At 45.7% G+C, this 21,707-nt stretch overlaps 2 protein-coding genes across 3 annotated transcripts in view; one reads left to right on the top strand and one right to left on the bottom strand.

Moving 5' to 3' along the window:
* The first annotated feature begins 23 nt into the window (after positions 1 to 23).
* On the top strand, positions 24 to 15,278 carry TRMT5 (tRNA methyltransferase 5). Of its 2 annotated transcripts, XM_069733658.1 has the most exons (6): positions 25 to 63; positions 7,201 to 7,361; positions 8,119 to 8,753; positions 11,420 to 11,544; positions 12,812 to 13,460; positions 15,092 to 15,278. In XM_069733658.1, exons 3-6 carry the CDS (start codon positions 8,267 to 8,269, stop codon positions 15,157 to 15,159), a joined length of 1,329 nt encoding a protein of 442 aa, XP_069589759.1. In that variant the 5' UTR covers positions 25 to 63; positions 7,201 to 7,361; positions 8,119 to 8,266; the 3' UTR covers positions 15,160 to 15,278. The 2 variants fall into 2 exon arrangements, with proteins under 2 accessions (XP_069589748.1, XP_069589759.1); XM_069733647.1 differs by lacking the exon at positions 7,201 to 7,361 and having other exon boundaries at positions 24 to 63.
* A 5,926-nt stretch (positions 15,279 to 21,204) lies between these two features.
* The window catches only part of MNAT1 (MNAT1 component of CDK activating kinase), a 191,750-nt gene continuing 191,247 nt past the window's right edge, over positions 21,205 to 21,707 (bottom strand). Inside the window, exon 8 of the mRNA XM_069733634.1 lies at positions 21,205 to 21,587. Within this exon, the coding sequence (XP_069589735.1) occupies positions 21,467 to 21,587 (121 nt within the window). The 3' untranslated portion in view covers positions 21,205 to 21,466. The remainder of the gene's footprint in view (positions 21,588 to 21,707) is intronic.

Here is a 21,707-nt window from a genome sequence, read left to right as displayed (position 1 = left end):
CGGCTGTGCCCTCAGTCGCCGAGTGATGACGTAACCGCCAGTATGGCGCTGCTGCAGCATGAGGTGAGTCTGTGAGGGGCTACACACAGCAGCATGGTGTGACATTACAGGTTGCAGGAGAACATGGTGACACACTGAGGCACAGACGTGAGGGCATGCTGGGACTCGTGGTTCCACTTCGGTGACACATAGTATCCACAGCTGACACGTGTTATATGATTTAACGGACATGCCCATTACTTATTACACTGCAGACATACCTAAGTAGTGGATAACCTGGTTATAGTCCTTGTATTACAGTGCACACAATTCTGCTGGCTGCTAATGGAAACCGTCAGCAAGCTTGTTGTCAGACTCACCCCATAAGGTGTACACGATGCTGCATATGACACCGGTCCCTGCTGTGCCCCAGTCTGGACCCATTGCCTAAGGCCAAGCACTTGGCTTTTTCTACACTGCCATGAGTAACCTGTCGGGGGGGAGGGAGGGGTGTTTGGCAGTACAGGGGTTAATTGGATAAGTTGCACGCTCAGGGAGCCAGGGCTATCAGCCACTCCTATCCCCTATATAATCTGGGTCCTGACTGACACACATCATCAGAGCTAGCTTATGCTGCATGGCTGGGAGGATAGTAGTTGGGGGTTATTTGAGAAGGTGTTTGGTGGATTTATCTGTGACTGTTGCTAGGTTTTGAGTGTGTGATAATTCCCTTCTCCTTTTTCCCCATCCTCCGCTCCTTGGTTCATTCCTCTGTTATATGTGTATGTATATTTGGTATTTTCCGTTTCCCCTGTTCGTATTAATATGTTAGATTGGTTGGTGTGTTGCAGTACACTACTACTCCCCTCTTCCCTGGGTGGGGAAAGGGTACAGACGGAGGGCGGATTCAATTAATAAGGCAAGGTACATGGCCCCGGCCTCTTCACCTTCAAAAGTAACCTGGGGAACAGGGCAAACTAGGGCGTTAGGGGCAGGGAAGGAGCCCCTGGTCCTGGGTCACCCAACAACAGAGTTGTGACAGAATGATTATATGGTGGTTGTAGACATTTCGGCTGAGAAGCCTGCAGAATTGTGAATGCAGCTCTTGAATGTATAGAATCTGTAGAAATAAGAGAAGTAATGAATGTGTTAACAAGTCTCCACAGTCAGAGGGATCGCTTCTATAAGTGGCCACCCTGACATATTACTTTTCAAATGATATATTGGATGCAGTGGATTGATTTTACTTGGTTGCTGCAGTCACTGTCTCATTATACACCAGCTGAGAGAGTTCTCTTCCTGTGTGTGCAACTTTAAGGGAACCTGTACCTCAATTCATGTTGCACAAAATGTGGAATGAGAGCCTGGCTGCATGACTGCTCCATCATTTCACAGAAAATATAGTTTAAAGATCCAGTCACAGATGACACTTGTCCAGTGATGCCCCAGGCTGATCTGGCCAGAGATGGGTCTAGTTTAGTGATACCCCTGGCTGCTCCGGCCAGAGACGAGACTAGTCCAGTGATGCCCTTGGCTGCTCCAGCCAGAGACGAGTCTAGTCCAGTGATGCCCCCGGCTGCTTTGTCCAGAGACAAGTCTAGTCCAGTGATGTACCCGGCTGCTCTGTCCAGAGATGAGACTAGTCCAGTAAAGACCCTGGCTGCTCTGTCCAGAGACAAGTGTAGTCCAGTGATGCCCCCGGCTGCTCCGTCCAGAGACGAGTCTAGTCCAGTGAAGCCCTGGCTGCTCCGAACAGAGACAAGTCTAATCCAGTGATGCCCCCGGCCAGAGACAAGTCTAGTCCAGTGATGCCCCCAGCCAGAGACGAGACTAGTCCAGTGATGCCCCCGGCTGCCCTGGTCAGAGACCAGACTAGTTCTGTGATGGCCCGGCCATAGACGAGACTAGTTCAGTGATGCCTTGACCAGTCCAGTATTGCCTCAGCCAGAGACAAGACCAGCCCATTGATTGCTCCAGCCAGAGATGAGTCTAGTCCAGTGATGCCCCCGGCTGCCCCATCCTGAGACTAGACCTAGTCTGGTGATGCCCCCGGCTGCTCCGGCCAGAGACTAGACTAGTCAAGTGATGCCCCCGGCTGCTTCGGCCAGTGATTAGACCAGTCCAGTGATGCCCTGGCTGCTTCGGCCAGAGATTAGACTAGTCCAGTGATGCCCCCGGCTGCTTCGGCCAGAGATTAGACTAGTCCAGTGATGCCCCCGGCTGCTTCGGCCAGAGATTAGACTAGTGCAGTGATGCCCCCGGCTGCTTCGGCCAGAGATTAGACTAGTCCAGTGATGCCCCCGGCTGCTTCGGCCAGAGATTAGACTAGTCCAGTGATGCCCCCGGCTGCTTCGGTCAGAGAGTTGACTGAAGAACCGATATCAAATCTTTGTAGAGGATGAAGATGGCACACCTAAGGATGAAACAATACCAGCAAGCAAAAAAGAAAAGGGCACACAGCAACAAGTGACAGCAAAAAGTACAGCCAAGAAGCAACGAAGAGTGGTGGTGGTGGGAGACTCACTACTGAGAGGCACAGAAGCAGCCATCTGCAGACCGGACATAACTGCAAGAGAAGTATGCTGCCTTCCAGGTGCGATGATCAAGGATGTGACCGATAGGATACCAAAGCTCTTCACCTCCAAGGACGTCCACCCATTTCTTCTGATACATGTTGGCACCAATGACACGGCAAGGAAGGACCTACCGACAATCTGCTAGGACTTTGAAGAGTTGGGGAAGAAAGTAAAGGAACTGGATGCACAGGTAGTTTTTTCTTCTATCCTTCCAGTAGACGGGCATGGCACAAGGAGATGGAACAGGATCCTTGATGCAAACAACTGGCTAAGACGATGGTGCAGACAACAAGGATTCGGATTCCTGGACCACGGTGTGAATTACTTGTACGATGGACTCCTCGCCAGAGACGGACTACACCTCAACAAACCTGGGAAACACACATTCGCCAGAAGACTCGCTACACTCATCAGGAGGGCGTTAAACTAGAAGAAGAGGGGACGGGAAGAAAAACATTAGACTTGAACAAAGAAGATCCAGGAAAACATACTCAGAAGGGAGGTAAGAACATTTCTAAAACAATCCACAGCGAGGAGATTGGAACAAAACAAAATCCTCTAAACTGCATGCTCGCAAACGCCAGAAGCCTGACAAACAAGATGGAAGAACTAGAAGCAGAAATATCTACAGGTAACTTTGACATAGTGGGAATAACCGAGACATGGTTAGATGAAAGCTATGACAGGGCAGTTAACTTACAGGGTTACAGTCTGTTTAGAAAGGATCGTAAAAATCGGAGAGGAGGAGGGGTTTGTCTCTATGTAAAGTCTTGTCTAAAGTCCACTTTAAGGGAGGATATTAGCGAAGGAAATGAGGATGTCGAGTCCATATGGGTCGAAATTCATGGAGGGAAAAATGGTAACAAAATTCTCATTGGGGTGTGTTACAAACCCCCAAATATAACAGAAACCATGGAAAGTCTACTTCTAAAGCAGATAGATGAAGCTGCAACCCATAATGAGGTCCTGGTTATAGGGGACTTTAACTACCCGGATATTAACTGGGAAACAGAAACCTGTGAAACCCATAAAGGCAACAGGTTTCTGCTAATAACCAAGAAAAATTATCTTTCACAATTGGTGCAGAATCCAACCAGAGGAGCAGCACTTTTAGACCTAATACTATCTAATAGACCTGACAGAATAACAAATCTGCAGGTGGTCGGGCATCTAGGAAATAGCGACCACAATATTGTGCAGTTTCACCTGTCTTTCACTAGGGGGACTTGTCAGGGAGTCACAAAAACACTGAACTTTAGGAAGGCAAAGTTTGACCAGCTTAGAGATGCCCTTAATCTGGTAGACTGGGACAATATCCTCAGAAATAAGAATACAGATAATAAATGGGAAATGTTTAAGAACATCCTAAATAGGCACTGTAAGCGGTTTATACCTTGTGGGAATAAAAGGACTAGAAATAGGAAAAACCCAATGTGGCTAAACAAAGAAGTAAGACAGGCAATTAACAGTAAAAAGAAAGCATTTGCACTACTAAAGCAGGATGGCACCATTGAAGCTCTAAAAAACTATAGGGAGAAAAATACTTTATCTAAAAAACTAATTAAAGCTGCCAAAAAGGAAACAGAGAAGCACATTGCTAAGGAGAGTAAAACTAATCCCAAACTGTTCTTCAACTATATCAATAGTAAAAGAATAAAAACTGAAAATGTAGGCCCCTTAAAAAATAGTGAGGAAAGAATGGTTGTAGATGACGAGGAAAAAGCTAACATATTAAACACCTTCTTCTCCACGGTATTCACGGTGGAAAATGAAATGCTAGGTGAAATCCCAAGAAACAATGAAAACCCTATATTAAGGGTCACCAATCTAACCCAAGAAGAGGTGCGAAACCGGCTAAATAAGATTAAAATAGATAAATCTCCGGGTCCGGATGGCATACACCCACGAGTACTAAGAGAACTAAGTAATGTAATAGATAAACCATTATTTCTTATTTTTAGGGACTCTATAGCGACAGGGTCTGTTCCGCAGGATTGGCGCATAGCAAATGTGGTGCCAATATTCAAAAAGGGCTCTAAAAGTGAACCTGGAAATTATAGGCCAGTAAGTCTAACCTCTATTGTTGGTAAAATATTTGAAGGGTTTCTGAGGGATGTTATTCTGGATTATCTCAATGAGAATAACTGTTTAACTCCATATCAGCATGGGTTTATGAGAAATCGCTCCTGTCAAACCAATCTAATCAGTTTTTATGAAGAGGTAAGCTATAGGCTGGACCACGGTGAGTCATTGGACGTGGTATATCTCGATTTTTCCAAAGCGTTTGATACCGTGCCGCACAAGAGGTTGGTACACAAAATAAGAATGCTTGGTCTGGGGGAAAATGTGTGTAAATGGGTTAGTAACTGGCTTAGTGATAGAAAGCAGAGGGTGGTTATAAATGGTATAGTCTCTAACTGGGTCGCTGTGACCAGTGGGGTACCGCAGGGGTCAGTATTGGGACCTGTTCTCTTCAACATATTCATTAATGATCTGGTAGAAGGTTTACACAGTAAAATATCGATATTTGCAGATGATACAAAACTATGTAAAGCAGTTAATACAAGAGAAGATAGTATTCTGCTACAGATGGATCTGGATAAGTTGGAAACTTGGGCTGAAAGGTGGCAGATGAGGTTTAACAATGATAAATGTAAGGTTATACACATGGGAAGAAGGAATCAATGTCACCATTACACACTGAATGGGAAACCACTGGGTAAATCTGACAGGGAGAAGGACTTGGGGATCCTAGTTAATGATAAACTTACCTGGAGCAGCCAGTGCCAGGCAGCAGCTGCCAAGGCAAACAGGATCATGGGGTGCATTAAAAGAGGTCTGGATACACATGATGAGAGCATTATACTGCCTCTGTACAAATCCCTAGTTAGACCGCACATGGAGTACTGTGTCCAGTTTTGGGAACCGGTGCTCAGGAAGGATATAATGGAACTAGAGAGAGAGTACAAAGGAGGGCAACAAAATTAATAAAGGGGATGGGAGAACTACAATACCCAGATAGATTAGCGAAATTAGGATTATTTAGTCTAGAAAAAAGACGACTGAGGGGCGATCTAATAACCATATATAAGTATATAAGGGGACAATACAAATATCTCGCTGAGGATCTGTTTATACCAAGGAAGGTGACGGGCACTAGGGGGCATTCTTTGCGTCTGGAGAAGAGAAGGTTTTTCCACCAACATAGAAGAGGATTCTTTACTGTTAGGGCAGTGAGAATCTGGAATTGCTTGCCTGAGGAGGTGGTGATGGCGAACTCAGTCGAGGGGTTCAAGAGAGGCCTGGATGTCTTCCTGGAGCAGAACAATATTGTATCATACAATTATTAGGTTCTGTAGAAGGACGTAGATCTGGGGATTTATTATGATGGAATATAGGCTGAACTGGATGGACAAATGTCTTTTTTTGGCCTTACTAACTATGTTACTATGTTAGTTCAGTGATGCCCTCTGCTGCTCCGGCAAGACACTAGACTAGTCCAGTGATGCCCCTGGCTGGCTTCACCCCACACCAGTCTAGTTAATTGACAGTGTTAAGGCCCCTTCACATTTAGCGACGCTGCAGCGATACCGACAACGATCCGAATCGCTGCAGCGTCGCTGGAGAGCTGTCACACAGACCGCTCTCCAGCGACCAACGATGCCGGTAACCAGGGTAAACATCGGGTAACTAAGCGCAGGGCCGCGCTTAGTAACCCGATGTTTACCCTGGTTACCATGCCAAAAGTAAAAAAAAAAAAACAGTACATACTTACCTACAGCCGTCTGTCCTCCAGCGCTGCGCTCTGCTTCTCTGCTCTCCTCCTGTACTGTCTGGGAGCCGGAAAGCAGAGCGGTGACGTCACCGCTCTGCTTTCCGGCTCACAGCCAGTACAGGAGGAGTGTAGAGCGCAGCGCTGGAGGACAGACAGCTGTAGGTAAGTATGTACTGTTTGTTTTTTTTTACTTTTAGCATGGTAACCAGGGTAAACATCGGGTTACTAAGCGCGGCCCTGCGCTTAGTTACCCGATGTTTACCCTGGTTACCAGTGAAGACATCGCTGGATCGGTGTCACACACGCCGATCCAGCGATGTCTCCAGGGAGTCCAGCGACGAAATAAAGTTCTGGACTTTATTCAGTGACCAACGATCTCCCAGCAGGGGCCTGATCGTTGGTCGCTGTCACACATAACGATTTCATTAACGATATCGTTGCTACGTCACAAATAGCAACGATATCGTTAACAATATCGTTATGTGTGAAGGTACCTTTAGGCTCACATAGTTAGGTGGATCCTGGTAGAGGAGTTCAGCAAACAAACAGGAGGCAGGTGAGTAACAGACAGGTCTCTTGTGTGCAGGCAGGGCGAGATGTGTCAATCACCTGCAGCAGCCCACCAGAGCCGGACCATTCTCACCTTTCCCTATGGCCCCAGCTGGATCTTTAAACTGTTTCCCTGAAATGTCAGAGTATTTCAGGTTAAAACATTATTTGCGGCCGTCATGCTGCCTGGCTGTGATCCCTGCTGCCCTCGGTTCATGCCGCATGGTTCCCTTAAGGTGTTATTCAGGCCAAATACCAACATTACCAGGTACCTGGATACGGTAAATATAACAAATCTGACTTATGTACCGTTACCTCTAGGGATGCAGCACGGTCTGGTCTGGAGCTGATGGCATCCCCGCTCTTCTGTCACTGAGGCCTGTAATTGGCTGCAGCAGTCATGTTACTAGAAGAGAAGCATCACATCCGACCACAGTATCCTAAAGGGTGGACTCGCACATAATTCTGCTGCACTTTTCATGGTGTGTTTTTTTTTTTTTTTTTTGTAGCAGCATTTTTATTTGTTTAGATTACAAATGCAATGTTGCTGGATGTTACATTATAATCTATGGTAAATTATTACACACTAATGCAACTATTATTCCTTTAAAATGTCACAAACGGTTCCTGTATCAGAACTGTTTTTCTGTTTTCATAATTCCCAAATGGATCATAAAAATGGAAATAAAAACTGGACATGTAAACACAGCTCGAGACAGTGGTTGGCAACAATGGGCTGCATGCCGCAAGCTCCGCGTACATACAATGTGTCCCGCAGTGTCCTATACTAATATGACCCGGCAGTAAGGAGTGCACAAGAAGGGTATTCCGGTCCCACTCGCGTTTGCCCAAGGAGGTGAGAAGGTCCAGGGATGTCACGTCTCCTGATACATACTGGACAGTGTCCATGACTGACAGGCACTGTGCATATTGTACCCTGTAGACTCGACAGCCCTGCTCACCAACCCCCAGATGTACAAAGTAGCCGGAGTCCCCCTTTATTATTAATCTCAATTATAGTAATGCGGAGGATCTACCGAGAGCTCAGCTTGCTCACTTATCATAGAGGGGAACTCGTCCTTGTAAATAGGAGAAGGTGCAGAAAATGTAATTTGTGGTTCCATTAATGTGCTAAGTTTGACCATCGCTGTAATGGAAGTTACAAATAAAGCTATCTTGTCTTTTAGTTGTGTTTTTATTGCTTATGGGTCACGTTATTTTTATGTGTTTGTTTTCCAGGCTTATTAGATTTTTTTACCATTTGGCATCTCGTCTAAACTCTTACGGCATCGTCACCCTCTGTAAATTAGAACCTAAACAATCGAAGGCGAGGTTTTGTGAACGACTCGTGTTCAGTACATGTCAGAAACTGAGACATTCAGCCAAGATGGAGATAAAGGAGGGTAATGAGGATGCTGGATTGTTCACCCCGAATCCCATTGTCCGCGGGATGGTGAATCTGGACCGCGACGCCTTCACTAAAACCATACAGCTTCCTGTTCTCCACATAAGAAAAGACATTATTAATAAAGTCATGAAAACCCTAAAACCCAAACTCCTCCACCGGCCGAATCTGAAGAGGATAATTGATGACCCGACAGATGGCGACAACAAGCAGGTGATACTGGACCCGTTCACGGTCAGAGCTGAGGACTCGTTTGATGACCGCGATCGTGAGATTTTTAAGCAGCTGGACATCAGCCCGCAGGTCTTACAGGTAGATCTGCAGCTCACGTACGACCATTTTAAGACTGATGAAATCTTAGAAGCGGTTTTACCTAAAGGACAAGATGTCCCCACTAGTTTCAGCCGAGTAGGACACATCGCTCATATGAATCTTCGAGACCACCAGCTTCCTTACAAAAACCTGATCGGTATGTACAGGGCTTTATGATTGTTCATTGTCATCACCACTCCATAATAGTAACATGAGCCGTGCGGACCATTATATATAGATCAGGGATGGACTAAACCTATTTGCCATGCTCCAAAAACACAAACCTGCCATGGAGACTTGGATTTGCTTAATACTTTTCATGCATTTGTCAGTAACTTATTTAAAGAGGATTTGTTTGCTCCACGATTGCTTTACTTAATACTTCTCCATATTATAAGAATTAAGCTTTATCTTTTCTGAAAACTCTGTGCTGTTCATCTTTAGCATCTACTAGAGATTGTGCAATTCGATACATAGGGCCCGGTCCAGCGGGCTCATGACTAGAATCTGGCCGCTGGACCGCCTTTCTCCCAGCATTCAAGGCTCTTCTTTTTATTAGCCAGCCCAGCACGTGCGTCAAGTCAGGCCGGCTCATCAAGAGGAGCTAGGGAAGCCCTCAAGTAATAGGTGGTTCTCGGGGCTTCTGCCCGATTGCCTGAGATTACTGACTCGGCCGATGGACCGCGTCCTTTAAATCTATTCGCATCATCTCTAGTATTGACAACTTGGTCTCATCATTCTTCTGGTCAAGTCCTTCATAGGTTTCCAGGAGGAATAATTGAGGAGCAGAACACAGAGTTCTATTAAAATATGCTCCAAAATGATTGTTATGGGGAGTGAAACTATTTATTACAACAGATATCTGGGTCCTCTTTAATGGGGTTGTCCCAGAATGACACCGTTACCAAACCATAGGATAAGTGATAAATGTGTGATCACTGGGATCGTTATCAGTCTCTAGAACAAGGTCAGAGACCCCTGTTCCTTTTTATTTTGCAAACACAGTATAGAGATCTGTGAATGGAGTGAGTATCGAGCATGTCCATGGCAGTTTGTCATTCCCTTAGGCATTGAGCAGAGTAGCATTGTGCATGCTGGTCTGGTATTCCATCCACACTCCCTGTCACTGCGGACGGTCAAAATGGAGGATGTGGGAACCCCATTCTAATGATGGGCCGGCCCCGAGCGATCAGACCTTTAGGCCATGTTCACACAGTGCGTTTTTTACTGCGGAACCGCCGCGATTTTGCCGCTGCGGCTCCGCAGCTGTTTTCCATGCAGGGTACAGTACACTGTACCCTATGGAAAACAGGAACCACTGTGCACATGATGCGGGAATCGGGAAAAAAAGCCGCGCTGAATAGCTGCGGTAAAAAAGTACCATGTCACTTCTTTTTGCAAAACTGCAGCGGTTCTGCACCCATTGACCTCCATTGTGAGGTCAAACCCGCAGTAAAACCCGCAGATGAAAAATATATCTGCGGGTTTTACTGCGGTTTGTGGTGCAGAACCGCTGCAGTGTGGCTGCCCCCCGTGCCCCAATCCCACCCCCCCATGCTCCGATGCCACCCCCCGTGCTCCGACGCCCCCCCCCCCCCCGTGCCCTCATCTCCCCCCCGTGCCCTCATCTCCCCCCCTTATACTTACCCGGCCTCCCGGTGTCCGTCCGGCCATCTTCTCCCTGGGCGCCGCCATCTTGCAAAATGGCGGGCACATGCGCAGTGCGCCCGCCGAATCTGCCGACCGGCAGATTCGTTCCAAAGTGCATTTTGATCACTGAGATAGGTTATATCTCAGTGATCAAAATAAAAAAAATAGTAAATGACCCCCCCCCCCCCCCTTTGTAGGGTAGGGACAATAAAAAAATAAAGAATTTTTTTTTTTTTCCACTAAGGTTAGAATAGGGTTAGGGGTAGGGTTAGGGTATTTTCAGCCATTTTAACCCTAAAAAACTTCCTAGAAAACACACAGACTCTGCATAGAAAACTGCATAAAAAAAAGCGCTAAAAAACGCATAAAAAAACGCACCAAAAAAGCACCAAAAAAAGGACCTGCGTTTTCTGCCAAGAGCTGCGGTTTTAGTGCAGAAAAAACAGCAGGGAAATCAGGAACGTGTGAACATAGCCTTATCATTTATTCTGTGTATAGGTGATAACTGTCCATTTTTGAATTTCACACCTACATGTTTTGTCAATTAATGCTGCAGTTTTTTTTGCAGCGTACTCATCAGATTTCTTAATGTCACATTTTGCTGGCACTGTAAAATGCAGCCGATTACCTGCAAGAGAATATGCAGTGATAAATCTTCTACTTTTTTTGGTACATGGGAACATAGTGATCACCTTTTCTCCAAAAGACAGCAAAACTAGGGACTAGTGATGAGCGAGCGTGCTCGCATAAGGCGTTATCAGAGCAATCTCGTGTTTTAATCAAGTATTTTTGGTGTGCTTGAGTCACTGCGCCTCATGTCTTGCGGCTGTTCAACAGCCATAACACATGCATGGATTGCCTAACAAACAGGAAATCCCAGCATGTGTTGGGGCTGTTGAACAGCTGTGAAACATACAACCGCTGGCTCAGGAGTTTTTTTTTTTTTTTTTCGAGTACGCCGAAAATACTCGATTAGGACACGAGTGTGCTTGGATAAGACCTTATCTAAGCATGTTCGCTCATTAGTTCTAGGGACCTTTCCTGATCCGAATCCATCCTTGGCTGTAAATAAACTGCTTGTGTGAGACCGGCCGTACTTCTGTAACATACTTTAGATGCAATAAGAATCGCAAAGATTCAGTGACCAAAATGTCTCTTTCCCCGTTCTGTCAGGTCAGGTGATATTGGATAAGAATCCGGGAATTACCTCTGTTGTCAATAAAACCAACACCATTGACTCCACATATAGGAACTTCCAGATGGAAGTGTTGGCTGGAGAGGAAAACATGATGACGAAGGTACGTGAGCTCCTGAGATCCTCACACTCCTCCAGTTACCTGAACCTCAATATTTGTCACACATGCAACCGGCGACTGTGAGGTCACTTCTAGTCTCAGTGCAGTCACTGCAGAGTAAGAAAGGTTTGGGGAGGATTTCCTGATTTTTCTTTTTAAACAGGATTTGATTTCATGTTTGCCATGTAATATTGCTGTGCATTAAGTCTTAATTTTGGAGTGTCACACAACATGTGTTGCAGGTGGTGATGCACAGACCGGCTGAGGGTCCCCTGAACTCAGTAGCATGCATGAGGCTGTCACGTTTGGAGCCAGAGACCCGCTGCCGGGTTGTGGTCCATACTTAGGTCTGACTCCTTTATCTGAGTGTTGCAGCCCAAGAGTTCAGATTTGGCTTTAATGGGAGAAGGATGATATTGTTCTTATTGATTATTTTACAATGTTGATGTAATGGGTGCCAAGTGTTATACTTCTCCCCCAAACTGCACATCTCTTAGGTGTGAATTAGTGCAATGTTTGGTTTTAAGAAGTACAATGAAGGGGAAAAAAAAAAAAGACATCCGAATCCCCTTACTGTCCATATTCGTTACATGCAGTAAGAGCCATTATGCACAGGGTAAATGGAGGCCTGTTATCTACGTCCTGCAGCCTGGACTCCGTATGATAGAACTATATTATGGCGATATCTTCCCATAGAGGCAATGGATTTAGAGAATACCACCTTCACAATGGGGTATCAAGCTTTTGTATTTATTTGTTTTCATTCATACCAATAGAAAGTGGACATCTGAACAAGGCTTGATTGCTGATCACCCAGCAATGGTTTATAGTGATTAGCGAGCACGCTCGGATATTGTGTTATGAGTTTCTCGGGTGTGTTCGAGTCCCCACGGTTGCATGTCTTGAGGCTGTTCGACATTTGTAACACACGCAAGGATTGCCTACCAAACAATCCCTGCATGTGTTGTTGGCTGTCGATTGAGCCGCGGGGATTTGAATGTATTAATCGCGCACGCCCGAGATACTCTGACACATGAGCATATTCGCATAACACAATATCTGAGCATGCTTGCTCATCAGTATTTATAGGACATATGTAGGTTCTATGTACTTGATGAATGACGGGCAATGTTCCTATGTGCTGCTGATCGCACAGTTATATGGCAGGAGGTGGTACGGCATCAGGTCTCTGACAATTAGAGCCCACTACATTAAGGACTCAGTGGCCGTCTTGTGTCCAGTTGCTTAGTTTGTCGTCTTCTTCTTCCAGGTGAAAGAGAACAGCTTCACGTACGAGTTTGATTTTTCCAAAGTCTACTGGAACCCGCGACTCTCTACAGAACATGACAGGATTACCGGGTTCCTGAAGAGTGGGGATGTGGTGTTTGATGTGTTTGCTGGAGTGGGACCATTCGCGATTCCTGCCGCTAAGAAAAGTTGTATGGTTTACGCCAACGATTTAAATCCAGAATCGTACAGATGGCTCGTCCATAACTGCAAACTGAATAAAGTGGATAGAAAGGTTCAGGCCTTCAACACTGATGGCCGGGAGTTTATCAGGACAGTGGTTAAGGATGAGCTGTCAAAGCACATAAAGTCCTCTCCAGATGGGAAAAAGAGGCTTCACATTGTGATGAACTTGCCGGCATTGGCCTTAGAATTCCTCGATGCCTTCAGACATCTCCTCTCCGAGCAGCCGCACAACGAGGTCCTTCTACCGACTGTGCACTGCTATGGCTTCTCCAAAGACGACAACCCAGAGAAAGAAGTAAAAGACCGGGTGGAGGAGATGTTAGGAGCCACCGTGGAGGTTAGCTCCATCCATCTTGTAAGGAAGGTTGCACCCAACAAGGAGATGATGTGCATCAGTTTTCAGTTGCCTGCTGAGGTTCTTTTTGGAATCCAAATGAATAATGAAGGTGAGTTATAGTAAGTTTTAGCTGCGGGCGGTAGTGGTTCTTGTTTAAAATGCTAATTTTGCCAAGATGTAAGACTTTAAGATATAGAAGTGTGAACTGGTTTTCGTCTCCATACACATGGCTGTATCCTGGCTCTGTACAAAATCTAGTATAGTACCAGTAGTGTCTTCAGTGAGCTTGAAAAATATGTTCGAGTCCTTGCAGCTGTTTGACAGCTGCAACACATGCAGGGATTATCTGTTTGTTAGACCATCCCTGCATGTGTTGCGGCTGTCGCACAGCGGCGGGGACTCAAACATTTTTTGAGCACACCGAAGCCACCCTGCGAGCGTACAAGCATGACCAGATAACACCTTATCCGAGCACAATCGCTCATCACTAGTCCCCAGTATTACAGAAGCGTTACCAGCAGCCATACAATGATGATACCGGTAGGGAGACACAGATTTTCCTATAAAAACTTACTGATTATTAGAATTAATATGCATGTGCCACTTTGCCCATAAAATGAACGACTTTTAGACTACTTCACCTTTGTGGGTATGTTCCCACAGGACTTTTCTACAGCAGCAGAAAATATTATAGATTTTGTACCAGATTTGCTCTTCATTTCATGCCTTGTATTGCAAGGCACGAATGACAAGTTAAAGATTTTAGTATCAGCCGTGTGGATCAATTTTTGCTGGAGATTCTTATGTTAGATTTTAAGTCTCTTTGACAATGCTGTTATGGTATTAAAGGGCCACTGTCACCCCCTCCAGCCGTTATAAACTAAAAGAGCCACCTTGTGCAGCAGTAATGCTGCATTCTAACAAGGTGGCTCTTTTAGTTTTTGGTGCATGTATTCCCAAAATAAAGCGTTTTATTACTTCTCCAAAATACCTGCGCCTGCGATGTGTAGTACTGTCTGGTGCAGGCGCAGTGAGTTCTGGCCGTCTGACATTACAGCCAGGCTTGCACACTGCGCCTGTGCGGCCGCCCTGCCTATGAATCCCAGCCCCGCACTGTGCATAATGCATAACACACTGCGGGGCTGGGATTCCCAAGGTGGGTGTCCGCACACGCGCAGTCTGCAAGCCTGGTTGTAATGTCAGACGGTCAGAGCTCACTGCGCCTGCCCCACACAGTAGTACACAACTCAGGCGCCGGATTTCATGCGAAAACAGCGCGGAGGGGCCGGAGCCCCTGAATATTTGAGTGACGGCAGTGTGGTGTTTCAAGCAGGGGGGTGAGAACCTGCCTCCCTGGCGAAAGACAGGTATTTTGGAGAAGTAATAACATGCTTTATTTTGGGAATACATGCACCAAAAACTAAAAGAGCCACCTTGTTAGAATGCAGCATTACTGCTGCACAAGGTGGCTCTTTTAGTTTATAACGGCTGGAGGGGGTGACAGTGGCCCTTTAAGCAGATCATTTTCCATGTCAAAAATCTTCTGTGTATCCAATCCATGGGAACAACCCTAAAACTGCCACAAGCTGCAGCGTTCAGGCCTGCACCCATCCTTGTGTTATACTCAGATTCCAGCCCGAGTGTCTCAGCCCTCATCACAGTGACGCGCGCTCCTATAATAATTCTGTAAATGCTTAAATATGTTTTAGACTTAATGCTGCTGTTTTATTTTGTTTCCAGGAGAACCGGTCCCAAAACGTCTCCGAACAGAGGCAGACGCAGGTGTGGAGAGTGAGGCTGAAGTATAGATTCAGCTCATGAAAGGTTTTATTTTTTTTTTCAATTTTCAGATGAGTCCAAGCCCAGGGGCCAAAGTTACTTTATTCAATGCTGATGCTACCTTTTAATAAAATAATGACTATCCAAATACTGTTTACATCACTGGTAAATGTCATACTGTACCTTTTAGGTACAATACCTTCATATCTTGTGCCCATTTGTGGCCTATCCACAGGTCATACATGTCTGATTGATGTGGGCCTTGCCTCTATCGGGAAGAAAGTCTTCGCACTCAACCACGGTTGCGTGGCCTTCTTTGTCCATGTCAATGGGCGTTCCATATATTGGTACACACCCTAGCTTGTCAATTTTCCAGCTGTTTGGCCATTAACCCCTTCATGACCCAGCCTATTTTGACCTTAAAGGGACACTGTCACCTGAATTTGGAGGGAACAATCTTCAGCCATGGAGGCGGGGTTTTGGGGTTTTTGATTCACCCTTTCCTTACCCACTGGCTGCAATATTGGATTGAAGTTCATTCTCTGTTCTCCGTAGTACACGCCTGCGCAAGGCAAGATTGCCTTGCGCAGGCGTGTACTATGGAGGACAGAGAATGAACTTCAATCCAATATTGCAGCCAGTGGGTAAGGAAAGGGTGAATCAAAAACCCCAAAACCCCGCCTCTATGGCTGAAGATTGTTCCCTCCAAATTCAGGTGACAGTGTCCCTTTAAAGACCTTGCCGTTTTTTGCAATTCTGACCAGTGTCCCTTTATGAGGTAATAACTCAGGAACGCTTCAACGGATCCTAGCGGTTCTGAGATTGTTTTTTCGTGACATATTGGGCTTCATGTTAGTGGTAAATTTAGGTCAATAAATTCTGCGTTTGTGATAAAAACGGAAATTTGGCAAAAATTTTGAAAATTTCGCAATTTTCACATTTTGAATTTTTATTCTGTTAAACCAGAGAGTTATGTGACACAAAATAGTTAATAAATAACATTTCCCACATGTATACTTTACATCAGCACAATTTTGGAAACAAAATTTTTTTTTGCTAGGAAGTTATAAGGGTTAAAATTTGACCAGCGATTTCTCATTTTTACAACGAAATTTACAAAACCATTTTTTTTAAAGACCACCTCACATTTGAAGTCAGTTTGAGGGGTCTATATGGCTGAAAATACCCAAAAGTGACACCATTCTAAAAACTGCACCCCTCAAGGTACTCAAAACCACATTCAAGAAGTTTATTAACCCTTCAGGTACTTCACAGCAGCAGAAGCAACATGGAAGGGAAAAATGAACATTTAACTTTTTAGTCACAAAAATTATCTTTTAGCAACAATTTTTTTATTTTCCCAATGGTAAAAGGAGAAACTGAACCACGAAAGTTGTTGTCCAATTTGTCCTGAGTACGCTGATACCTCATATGTGGGGGTAAACCACTGTTTGGGCGCACGGCAGGGCTTGGAAGGGAAGGAGCGCCATTTGACTTTTTGAATGAAAAATTGGCTCCACTCTTTAGCGGACACCATGTCACGTTTGGAGAGCCCCCGTGTGCCTAAAAATTGGAGCTCCCCCACAAGTGACCCCATTTTGGAAACTAGACACCTCAAGGAACTTATCTAGATGCATAGTGAGCACTTTAAACCCCCAGGTGCTTCACAAATTGATCCGTAAAAATGAAAAAGTACTTTTTTTTTCACAAAAAAATTCTTTTAGCTTCAATTTTTTCATTTTCACATGGGCAACAGGATAAAATGGATCCTAAAATTTGTTGGGCAATTTCTCCTGAGTACACCGATACCTCACATGTGGGGGTAAACCACTGTTTGGGCACATGGTAAGGCTCGGAAGGGAAGGAGCGCCATTTGACTTTTTGAATGAAAAATTATCTCCATCGTTAGCGGACACCATGTCACGTTTGGAGAGCCCCTGTGTGCCTAAACATTGGAGCTCCCCCACAAGTGACCCCATTTTGGAAACTAGACGCCCCAAGGAACTTATCTAGATGCATAGTGAGCACTTTAAACCCCCAGGTGCTTCACAGAAGTTTATAATGCAGAGCCATGAAAATAAAAAATAATTTTTCTTTCCTCAAAAATGATTTTTTAGCCTGGAATTTCCTATTTTGCCAAGGGTAATAGGAGAAATTGGACCCCAAATATTGTTGTCCAGTTTGTCCTGAGTACGCTGATACCCCATATGTGGGGGTAAACCACTGTTTGGGCGCACGGCAGGGCTCGGAAGGGAAGGCACGCCATTTGGCTTTTTAAATGGAAAATTAGCTCCAATCATTAGCGGACACCATGTCACGTTTGGAGAGCCCCTGTGTGCCTAAACATTGGAGATCCCCCACAAATGACCCAATTTTGGAAACTAGACCCCCAAAGGAACTAATCTAGATGTGTGGTGAGGACTTTGAACCCCCAAGTGCTTCACAGAAGTTTATAACGCAGAGCCATGAAAATATAAAAAAAAAAATTATTTTCTCAAAAATGATCTTTTAGCCTGCAATTTTTTTATTTTCCCAAGGGTAACAGGAGAAATTTAACCCCAAAAGTTGTTGTCCAGTTTCTCCTGAGTACGCTAATACCCCATATGTGGGGGTAAACCACTGTTTGGGCACATGCCGGGGCTCGGAAGTGAAGTAGTGACGTTTTGAAATGCAGACTTTGATGGAATGCTCTGCGGGCGTTACGTTGCGTTTGCAGAGCCCCTGATGTGGCTAAACAGTAGAAACCCCCCACAAGTGACCCCATTTTGGAAACTAGACCCCCAAAGGAACTTATCTAGATGTGTGGTGAGCACTTTGAACCCCCAAGTGCTTCACAGAAGTTTATAATGCAGAGCCGTGAAAATAATAAATAAGTTTTGTTTCCTCAAAAATAATTATTTAGCTCAGAATTTTTTATTTTCCCAAGGGTTACAGGAGATATTGGACCCCAAAAGTTGTTGTCCAGTTTCTCCTGAGTACGCTGATACCCCATGTGTGGGGGTAAACCACTGTTTGGACACACGTCGGGGCTCAGAAGGGAAGTAGTGACTTTTGAAATGCAGACTTTGATGGAATGGTCTGCGGGCGTCACGTTGCGTTTGCAGAGCCCCTGGTGTGCCTAAACAGTAGAAACCCCCCACAAGTGACCCCATTTTAGAAACTAGACCCCCCCAAGGAACTTATCTAGATATGTGGTGAGCACTTTGAACCCCCAAATGCTTCACAGACGTTTACAACGCAGAGCCGTGAAAATAAAAAATCATTTTCCTTTCCTCAAAAATGATGTTTTAGCAAGCATTTTTTTATTTTCACAAGGGTAACAGGAGAAATTGGACCCCAGTAATTGTTGCGCAGTTTGTCCTGAGTATGCTGGTACCCCATATGTGGGGGTGAACCACTGTTTGGGCGCACGTCGGGGCTCGGAAGTGAGGGAGCACCATTTGACTTTTTGAATACAAGATTGGCTGGAATCAATGGTGGCGCCATGTTGCGTTTGGAGACCGCTGATGTGCCTAAACAGTGGAAACCCCTCAATTCTACCTCCAACACTAACCCCCCCACACCCCTAACCCTAATCCCAACTGTAGCCATAACCCTAATCACAACCCTAATCACAACCCTAATTCCAACCCTAACCCTAAGGCTATGTGCCCACGTTGCGGATTCATGTGAGATTTTTCAGCATCATTTTTGAAAAATCTGCGGGTAAAAGGCACTGCGTTTTACCTGCGGATTTACCGCTGAGTTCCAGTGTTTTTTGTGCGGATTTCACCTGTGGATTCCTATTGAGGAACAGGTGTAAAACGCTGCGGAATCCACACAAAGAATTGACATGCTGCGGAAAATACAACGCAGCGTTTCCGCACCATGGGCACAGCGGATTTGGTTTTCCATAGGTTTACTTGGTACTGTAAACCTGATGGAACACTGCTGCGAATCCGCAGCGGCCAATCCGCTGCAGATCCGCAGCCAAATCCGCACCGTGTGCACATAGCCTAATTCTAAAGGTATGTGCACACACTGCGGAAAATGCTGCGGATCCGCAGCAGTTTCCCATGAGTTTACAGTTCAATGTAAACCTATGGGAAACAAAAATCGCTGTACACATGCTGCAGAAAAATTGCACGGAAACGCAGCAGTTTACATTCTGCAGCATGTCACTTGTTTCTGCGGATTCCGCAGCGGTTTTACAACTGCTCCAATAGAAAATCGCAGTTGTAAAACCGCAGTGAAATGCGCAGAAAAACCGCGGTAAATCCGCCATAAATCCGCAGCGGTTTAGCACTGTGGATTTATCAAATCCGCAGCGGAAAAATCCGCAGAGGAACAGAATACGTGTGCACATACCGAAACCCTAACCCTAGCCCTATTCTAACCTTAGTGGAAAAAAAAAAAATTCTGTCTTTTTATTGTCCCTACCTATGGGGGTGACAAAGGGGGGGAGGGTCATTTATTATTTTTTTTTATTTTGATCACTGTGATAGATTATATCTCAGTGATCAAAATGCACTTTGGAACGAATCTGCCGGCCGGCAGATTCGGCGGGCGCACTGCGCATGCGCCCGCCATTTTGGAAGATGGCGGCGCCCAGGGAGAAGACGGACGGACCCCGGCAGGATCGGTAAGTATGATGGGGCGGGGGGGAGCACGGGGGGGGGATCGGAGCGCGGGGGGGTGGAACGGAGGGGGGGGGGGGGTGGGGGTGGATGATGCACGGGGGGTGGATCGGAATGCAGGGGGGTTGGATCGGAGCACGGGGGGGGGGGGGTGATTGGAGCACGGGGGGGAGCGGACAAGAGCACGGGGGGAGCGGAGCACAGGACGGAGCGGTGCATAGGACTGATCGGAGGACTGGGGGGGGCGATCGGTGGGGTGGGGTACATTAGTGTTTCCAGCCATGGCCGATGATATAGCAGCATTGGCCATGGCTGGATTGTAATATTTCACCAGTTTTAATAGGTGAAATATTACAAATCGCTCTGATTGGCAGTTTCACTTTCAACAGCCAATCAGAGCGATCGTAGCCACGGGGGGGTGAAGCCACCCCCCTGGGCTAAACTACCACTCCCCCTGTCCCTGCAGATCGGGTGAAATGGGAGTTAACCCTTTCACCCGATCTGCAGGGACGCGATCTTTCCATGACGGATTGGCACCGACTTTCATGACGCCTACGTGGCGTCAAAGGTCGGGAAGGGGTTAATTTATTGCCGGCAGAAGAGGGGTGTTATTAAAGGGGGTGATGGTCACTCTCAAAGTACCTAATCGGGAGCTCCACAAGTGACTAGTCATTTTTATCAGTTAATGTCCTACCTGTATCAGCTTTACCTATGTATTTTCACTAGAGTTGGTACAAATTAATTCCTATGACCCTGTGTTGTGGCCACTGGTCAAGAGCCCTGAAAACCACCTCTTACCTGATGGCATCTGGTGCACCTATGACACCTTTCTCTGGCAGGTAGGAGGTGGTCCATAGGGCTCCCAGCCTGAGACCACTGATTACTGTACCGAGTCCTGCGAATTCATTTGCACCTTCTCCAATTTTAGCATCCAAGTCCTGCTATCTGTGCACAGTGATACAGGCCTTCACGCAGTGGGTTTATCCCGTGGTTAAAATAGCTTTTGCATAACTACAACATTAGGGATGAGCAGACTGGTTGAAGTTCGGGTTCTGGTACCAGAACATGAATCCCATTGAAAATAATGGATTCCCGAACTGCTAAGAAAAGGAAAATTCTCGTTGTCTCCAGACTTACTCCGAACTTCAGCAGAAAGTTTGTGTTCGGCATTTAAGCCTGATCATTGACTGTCCGGTACAAACGCCGAGCATTTCTGTCCTGGTCCACCATCTTTACTATAGAGAGGTAGTGTAGTGTTGTATTTAGCACTGTCTGGGGAACCACAGGTTACAAACCGTTGTATTCGGATGAGGGACACAGGCGTAAACCTGACAGCTAAAACCCCCTTTTCATTCACGTGCCTCTTCATGTTTACACACAGCTCCACAGTCTGTGAATAATTCCACAGCAATATTTATTTAAAAGTAAAAGTCCTCGTACAAAACGGAAAGCCACAAAACTAATAACACTCGGCTTTATTTAAAAATAAAACAGAAAATTTACAACTTCTTAAGAGAAATCCCTGATATAAATGGAATTATTCATTGCTTCCCTCAGACGGGACTTGTTGTTTCAGTTGCTCTGGGCTTTGCCATAAGAGCGAAAAAAAAAACAAAACACAAAAACATTAGTCCTGAAACACAGCTGTCTTTATTAAGGTGCCCAGCAGCCCAGGTATGGTGCAGATGGCAGTAACTGTAGCAGATAGTCTTGGTTGGTGCTAACGTGGCAGCCAGAACAGCCCACTGAAGGCGTCCTGCAACGCCCGATGGCAGGCGAGGGAGGAAGTGTAGCCTCCGGCGAGATCCTGTGGGGAAGCAGCCCGAACATGGTTTAGATACCTAGAACAAAGGAGAACATTGTTTTAGCTGGTAAATATATAAATGACATGCTAATTCATGTTCATGGGGCCGTCCAGATGGATGCGATTCCCAGGCAGCTCCTCCGTGTCCAGGCACAAA

The sequence above is a fragment of the Ranitomeya imitator genome, chromosome 1, assembly GCF_032444005.1.
Source record: "Ranitomeya imitator isolate aRanImi1 chromosome 1, aRanImi1.pri, whole genome shotgun sequence".
NCBI lineage: Eukaryota > Metazoa > Chordata > Amphibia > Anura > Dendrobatidae > Ranitomeya > Ranitomeya imitator.
The sequence above is the reverse complement of the archived record's forward strand: the minus strand, read 5'-3'. Positions and strand labels throughout refer to the sequence as shown.